The 7,755-nt window shown below is 39.0% G+C and overlaps 1 protein-coding gene across 1 annotated transcript in view; it reads left to right on the top strand.

Moving 5' to 3' along the window:
- Positions 1–7,755, top strand: part of lama4 (laminin, alpha 4) — a 60,069-nt gene that overhangs the window by 2,614 nt on the left and 49,700 nt on the right. The window contains exons 2-5 of the mRNA XM_017438873.3: positions 1,593–1,703; positions 2,324–2,435; positions 4,472–4,636; positions 6,153–6,346. Coding sequence (XP_017294362.1) covers positions 1,629–1,703; positions 2,324–2,435; positions 4,472–4,636; positions 6,153–6,346 — 546 coding nt within the window. The 5' untranslated portion in view covers positions 1,593–1,628. The remainder of the gene's footprint in view (positions 1–1,592; positions 1,704–2,323; positions 2,436–4,471; positions 4,637–6,152; positions 6,347–7,755) is intronic.

Here is a 7,755-nt window from a genome sequence, read left to right as displayed (position 1 = left end):
ATGCAAAATGACTGTCTTACTGCGTCCAACCTCAGCAGCGATGGCACGTTGTGAGAGGCCTTGCTTATGCAGTTCAACAATCCTACCACGTTCAAAGTCAGTGAGCTTTTTTGCTTTTGCCATCAGGAGGTCTTGACAGTGTAAAGACTTGACAGAAAATGACATGGAATCCAGATTTTTGCACAGCTTTTGACTTTTAAAGACTATGGTCTTAAACTTTTGATCAGCTGAAAAAAATCATGTTTGAGTGTAAATGCAGTTTGCAGAAAATTCCCTGCTCAAAAGTTCTTGTCTCTTGCACTGATCTTTTCCTTTAACATTGTGAAGCTCTACTTAGAACCTTCTTAAGATCCAATAGTGCAAAATGCAAATTCTTGCAATTTTTTGACTGGTCTTAAGATTTTGATCAGGAGTGTATATATATATATATAAGCCTTCAACACAAATGTGGTGCCAGTTATCAGATACCCAGCTTGTATAATAACCTGGCCAAAGAAGGAGATGGAAGCCACTGACATCAATAAACGAAAGCTCCTCACAATGCACAGAGGGTTTCACCCTAAGTCCAGCACCCTCAGACTGTACACTAAGAGAAAGGAGGGAGGCAGATGACTAGTGAGCATCAGAGCCACTATAGAGGAAGAAACAACTAAGATCCTGGCGTACATCAAGAAGAAAGCCCCCAATGATGATCTGCTAAGTGAATATTTCAGGCAGCAGAAACCTAATGTGGAAGAGGAAAAAGAGGAGCCCACATGGAAAGACAAGCATGGCATTGACCTCAAGCAGACTGAGGAAGTGGCTGATATCAACAAGGGGTAGTGGCTATAAAAGACTGGACTGAAGGACAGCACAGAGGCACTAATAATGGCAGCACAAGAGCAATAGAGTCCGGGGTCTATCATACCAGACAGAACTCAAGATGCAGGCTGTGCAAAGATGCCCCTCAAACAGTCCAGCACATAACAGCAGAATATAAGATGCAGGCAGGCAAAGTACATATGGAACGCCATAACCAAGTGGCTAGAATAGTGTTCAGCAATGGTGGACAATCCTGGTCCTTGAAGGCCACTATCCTACATGTTTTACTTGTTTCTCTGCTCCAACACACCTGATTCAGTGGTTAAATTACATCTTAATGTTCTGCAGAAGCCTGTTAGTCACCCATTGATTCAAATCAACTTGCACACCAACAATTTGTTATGCTAGTTCTAGCTTCCCATTCATCATGTTTCTTTCTCTGAAATGGATTTTTGAGTATTAGATCTGCAAGTCAATATGAAAACTAGCTTATTCTGGTTTAATTACCTGTTGAGCCTTAAGTGCATCCTGAGTTTAAAGCCTGGAAGCTTTTAGTGGGGAAAAACTCCACTAATGCAGTCATATATAATGATTACTTCAGTTTCTTTGCCAAAAATAAAAGTTTTAATAATAATTTCCTGGATTTCAACAAAGAGCTTGGTTTAACTCTTGTCTATTTCAAAGGGATTTATTTTGCTTTAAGGCTTTTTTCCACCACAATAACTTTTTTTTACAGTTTGCAACTCAGTGGAATGTGTTGGAGTAAAGAAGCTTAACTGATTTCCTTTCAGAAACAGTTTGAAAGTTGGCGAAACAAGTCATCTGTAATGAAGGCCCAGACTGATGAGCTGGAGGAGGCCAGAAACACTGTGGTGGTGGACATCAAAGAGCTCAGAGAGCCGGTCAGCAAAGTCATTTTCTTCTCTTTCCTTCAGTCCCTGGAACAAACTTAAGATGATGTAGATTTCTATTCATGTATATTTTTAATACCTCACACATTTCTATTCTAGCTTTTGTTTCTCAAAAGGTGTATTTCAATCATTCACAGGCAAAATTCAGTCAAATTTAAATGCTTAAACGTTTAACTTCTTTGCTTATTGTTTCTATTGAACTTCAATATAAGAGACATTTGGACTCTTGCATGTCATTGTTCCTTTTTGATATGGCCAAGCACTCCTTGAAGGAAGGCATTTCTCCCACTGCTTTTCATGCATTCTAGAGATTTAGATTAAGATCATCTTCTGTTAAGACATGACAGAATTGCAGCCATTTTAGTCAAACTGTGAAAATAACATTGCAATATTGCGAGATGTCACTCTCCGAGTATCTGTTGTGGATTAATCTCAGCTACTACAATGCCAAATTTTAGTTCAGTAGTTTTAGTACCAGTTTAGCTCAATATCTGTAAAATTTATTTTTTAGACATTTTTGTGTTTTTAAAGGTTAGTTGGCTGTGATCCCTCCTTTGTAAGTATTTAAAAGGCAAATTGACCTGACTGTTGATGTCCTTGTGGTTCGTCAGGAAATCTTGGTGAAGAATTTGGGAAACAGTTTGGATGAAAAGACAGAGGAGACCCTCAACTTGGCTGAGCAGCTCAGCACAAACCTCACAGATCTCAATGTATTAATCGAAGGTAATATCTGCCCTCACATGTTCCGTCTCTGACACTATCTGGAAAAGTTTCATGCAGTGATAAAGCTGTTTAACTGGAACAATCTTACAAGTACACATACAAGTAGTAACAATGACTTTAAAAAAAAAAATGGAGTAAATATATGTCAGATACTTTTTCTAAACAGCCTAAAGAAAAAGTTTTGCTTATTGACATAAGTGATGAACTTTTAGATCCTTGAAAGTCTACACCTTTTGTTACTTTAGTATACTTGTTTCATTTTTAGCTTTTAGTATTTTGGCTTATAGCTACCATTTTGTCAGTCAAAGCTTTAACTGTTTTGAGCTACTGTTTTTGCCAATTTTATCAAGTGGTCTTTCCTCCCTCCCTGATCATTTTAACTTCAGCAATTAAGTTTCAGCTTTAACAAATTTCAAAGTTTTTAAATATTGAGCAGTTACACTGCACTTTTCAGAAAATGCAATTTCTCTCATTATCATCTCAAAATTAAACAATGTTGAAATAAGTTTGCATAGCCCACATTTTCAATTGGGTTGAGGTTAGGGATTTGGGAATGTCATTCCAGAAGCCTAATGTTAGTGTAAGGCTTGGGACAGAGGACCCAGAATTTCAGTCAGAGACCGAGTGATATTAAAAGATTTATTCAGGACATCGCCGACCAGGATCAGGAACCACTGAGAACAGAAACTGATTAATGGCTGGAAAGAGCTTAGGCAAAGGTGCAAAAAATTGAAAGGAAAAGCCACTAACCTTCTTAGAGTCCGTGTGGAACAGCAGACAAAGGATTGGTTCCTCTTCAATCTGGTGCACTCAGTTACAGAGTCCGGGTGGTCGACAAAGGGGTTGTCCAGGACACACTGGGTCATAAACCAGGAAGTCAGAGAGAGGTAGTGACCAAAGGGCTAGGCGAAGATCGGGGGTCAAGGTGTGGAAACGGGGTTGAACACGTGGAATCAGACTCAGGCAGACAGATCCAGGGGTGAGGCAGGAGGCAGAAGCCAAGGAGCAGAAACAGGGTTGTATACCAGAAAACAGAGACATCCAATGTGAACTTGGCAAGACAGGAGAATCTGTGAAACAAAGAGGAGGTCATGAACTTGATCAGGCAAGGAGGGAATGCTGGATATTGACTCACTGTGAGGCTTTCAAAAATCTGGCACCATCTGCCTGTCAGAGAGCTGAATATAAACACTGGAGAACAGGTGAGTGGCATGACGCTGATTGAGTTGCAGATCAGCAATGAACAGGTGGAGCAGATGAGCTGATTGCTGACACAGAGGGCAGAGGAGGAAAAACAGCAGGCAGACCGACCAGAATCATAACAGTTAGCCTGATTAATTCAATCAGAAACCATTTCTGATGTGTGTTTGGGATCATTGTCCTGTTGAAGCACCACATTGTTTCTAAGTTTCAACCTCGTCCCTCATTATTCCATTTATTTTGCAAAACGCATCAATATCACTGCATGCTGCGACAGCCAAAATGTTTGACAGCTGGTACAACGATCTTAGTTTTAAAAGTCTTAATGTGACTGCTTCAGACATATATCTTGTCATTATAGTCCAATCCTAGCCCAATCTCAGTCTTACCAAAAATCTTTTCTCCAGAAGGCATTTGGTTTGTCCATGTTGACTCCTGCAAACTTTAGTCAATCTTGAAGGAGTCACTTTTGTAACAGGAGTTTCTTTCTTAGTAGGGACTCTCTCAGTCTATGGTGATGAACAACTTGTTAAGCCTTGCCATGTTTGCTGGTTAGCCCTTCATAGTGTCAGATATTAACAGGGCCTAACAACAGCTGTAGATGTAATTTTTTATTGGATTGGATAATTAGTTTGACCTTTCAACAGAAATGAAATAAACCTAAACATATCCAGCCAATGTAAGTAAGACCTGTTTCCATTTTATACATTTAACAATACTATCCATCCATGGATGAGTGAAATTTGTTGGCCAATGTCTACAGGAATGTATTGAAGAAAAAGCCAGAAGCCAGAAGCCAGAAGCTTGTAAGTGATGATATATTTGTGTGTGCACAGATATGATCCATGACTGGGAACTGTACAGTGTTCAACAGGAAGTGGATCCAGAGGTGGTCAGACAGAGAACTGAAGAAGCCCAGGAAATGATCACTTGGATGACGAGGCTGGACCTGTCACCACAAGAACCCATCGCCACAGATGAATCAACCGAGGCTCATGACTGTGAGAAGATAAAGACATTCATTTGTTTCATCTACATCTTAGTTATCATCTACCAACAAAGGCAAATAGACAAAAATGTTTTTACTTGTGTGCATGTTCATTAGTTCGTAGAGTTAGCAAAAATCATATGAACCATTTTAATGAAACTTTCAAAAAGTAATCACTTGATGCACATCTACAACTGATGAACTTTTGGAGATGGCTGCCACAGCTATCTAACCTTAGAAACACACAAAAATGGCTATAACTCTGCCAATTTTACAAATATTAAGCTTAGTATTTTTAATGGTAGTAGTTGTGAGTCATTCCCAATGCATACTCTGAGCACTACACATTTCACATGATCTGAGTTTAAAACTTTGACAATAACTGATGTCATCAACCCTTTCTGTTTGTTAGCAAAATATTTCATGAACCACTGGATGAATTTGACCTTAACGTATAGGAAATAATGGATGGAGGTTTTTATACAGCTGATTATCTTTTGGAGTCAAACCAATCCAGGATGACCACCACAAGCCAACTAAACTTTAGAAAACACAAAAATATTTATAACTCAGTCAGTTTTACAGATATTGTTCTAAATTTGAATGTGGTCGTAGCCGAAAGATTCACAACACAATTTGACATCTTACAAGATTTCATGTCGCATAAATTTATGCAAAATGTAATTTACAAGGTTTTACTAAATCAGCTATAGCTCTGTCCCTTTCTATTATTAAATGATCTTTGTTGAAAACTCTGGCATAAAAGGTGGTGGGTGGTATGCATTCCTCCAAGGATTGCTAGGTCTTTAATTGCAGGCGTTAAACTTCCCCAGCCTTTAGTCCATTCAATGCCCAGAAAAAAAACATGTTTTGTCAAAGAAAATCGTCTCAGTTCATATCAAACCATAGCACTGTTTTTGCTAAGGTAAAAATATTTTTGAGAGGGTCAGACATTCATACATTTTACAGGTATACAATGAAATTTTATATCAGACATAGGTAAAAAATTTATGTCAGACATAGGTATATAATTTTTTGTTTACTGCTAAGGTATAAAGAGATAATAAAAAACAAAACACCTGGTTAAAACAATGTGAGTACCCTGAAGATGCTGCAAAATAACAGCCATGTTTGGAGGTTTGCAAAGCTGTATTTAGCAGTTCTACCAAATACTAACATGCTTTTTTTATTACAATCTAAATTTTATTTTACTACAATAGTAAGTAACATGTAAACTCCATAAACTAACATCCTATTTAGATATATTAACTTGAAAACAATTGCTAATTGGCACTACAATGAACACATCTCTGGCATGAGGGAATTCTACATTCTTTGCTATTTGATCAAAGATTAAAACTGGCTGATGAAATAAATCAGAATTGATGGTGGTGCTTAATATATAATATTTATTTTTTTGATGAACATGGAAATTGGCATCTAGTTGAGACATTTAAACAATCACCCAGCGCTCGTGAAACTTCAGTCTGACAATGATGGTTGTTGACTCTTACTGCTTGTGTTTCCAGTGCTAAGGCGCATTCGTCAGTTGGAGAAAAAACTGATGGTTACAAAGGGCCGCCTTCCGTCCATCACAGAAGTCATGTCTAACTTCTCCACCAGACTGTCAGAAGCTGAGAGCTTTCTTTCAGACGCAGCCAGAGCTGTGCAGGATACTGAGGACAAAAACAAAGCCAGTCTGCTCATATTTAACAGGAAGGAGGTGATTTCCCATTATCTCATACTGGAAATTATCTGACGTGGATTTTCTCCTGTATGACCTCTCTGCCTTTTCTCTACTCACAGTGCTTTAAAACAAATTGAGTTGTTCTTTGCTTTTGCACACTGGCTCCTAGCCTTAAAGATACAAGCTTATCCTGGTATAAAAATAATAAAAAATAAAAGCTATAAAAGTCTTGGCTTTGGTTTGCCAGGCATCTATGTGAAGTCCATTACATATGGTATCAAGATGGTTAGATCAGAAACACAAAAACATCTGGGGAAGCCGGGAAACATTATGTAGAAGAAAGGCTCACACAGAGGAGAGAAACAGTGTTGAAATGCAATAAGCTGTTTCCAACATACATTATCATCTGTTTACCTCATACATGGAAGCATAACTTTACACAGAGGAAATTCACATTTCAAAAGAGATAAAACACAGACAAGCACTAAAACCTATTTTAACAGTATCTTGCACATTATTTTGTAGTGTAACGGATACTTGGCAAAGAAATATTTTTAGTGCTAATTAAAAAATTGGATACTCCAATGTTTGCATACATATATATATGTCATACTTGCCAACCGTCCTGCATTGGGCGGGACAGTCCCGCATTTAGCCCCCCCTGTCCCTTGTCCCGCATCACCCTGTGCAGGACAGCCAAAAGTCTCGCATTTGGCCCTGGCTCATTAATATTCACGAGCAGCCTTCTGCTGGGTTGCATCAGCCAGAGTGCGCATGCTTTACTGACGCCATTTTAGAATTTTCTGCTCAAGTAAATACAAGCTAGGCTAAGAAACTGAAAGTTTGGAGAGGTTTTGCCATGAAAGAGTGGATTTGTTCTGCAAATATTGATAGTAAGTGTACTGTATGATGTTAAGCAGGGCTCTCAAGTCTCACGCATTGACCGTGAGACACACGCATTTCGTGAAGTGCACACGCTCATACGCCAGAATTTTCAGATCCCTCTAGCATTTTTTTAAAACGACTAGCGACAAATCTAGTGACTTTGGCAGCTAAATGTGTGAAAGCACTCATTCTGCAGCGTACCGTAAGCCCCACCCACTTCCCCAAGCACTGATACCTGTCAATCTCACAGCAGAGAGGAGACCCGTTCCACTCTGTGTCCACAGTGGCGCAAAAAGCTCCCACGCGCGCCCCCTTGAGCACACGCGGGAGCGCGATTGTTTTCGTGTGAGTCGTGTTGTCATCTGATGACAGAGAGCTAAAGATGGAGAGGTAGAAAGATAAAGATGTAGGCATGAAAGAAAGCTTTTCAAAGTGGTTGAAAGACAGCAGGAAGTTCTGTCTGAGCATCAAGAGGAGGCCTAGAAATGTTCAGGTTAGCTAAAGCTACTAATTACTAATAAATAACAAGTTACAACTTACTGATCAGTATTTACAATATA

The sequence above is a fragment of the Kryptolebias marmoratus genome, linkage group LG19 (genome assembly GCF_001649575.2).
Source record: "Kryptolebias marmoratus isolate JLee-2015 linkage group LG19, ASM164957v2, whole genome shotgun sequence".
Taxonomy (NCBI): Eukaryota; Metazoa; Chordata; class Actinopteri; order Cyprinodontiformes; family Rivulidae; genus Kryptolebias; species Kryptolebias marmoratus.
Note: the sequence above shows the minus strand (reverse complement) of the source record. Positions and strands in the feature narration are given on the sequence as shown.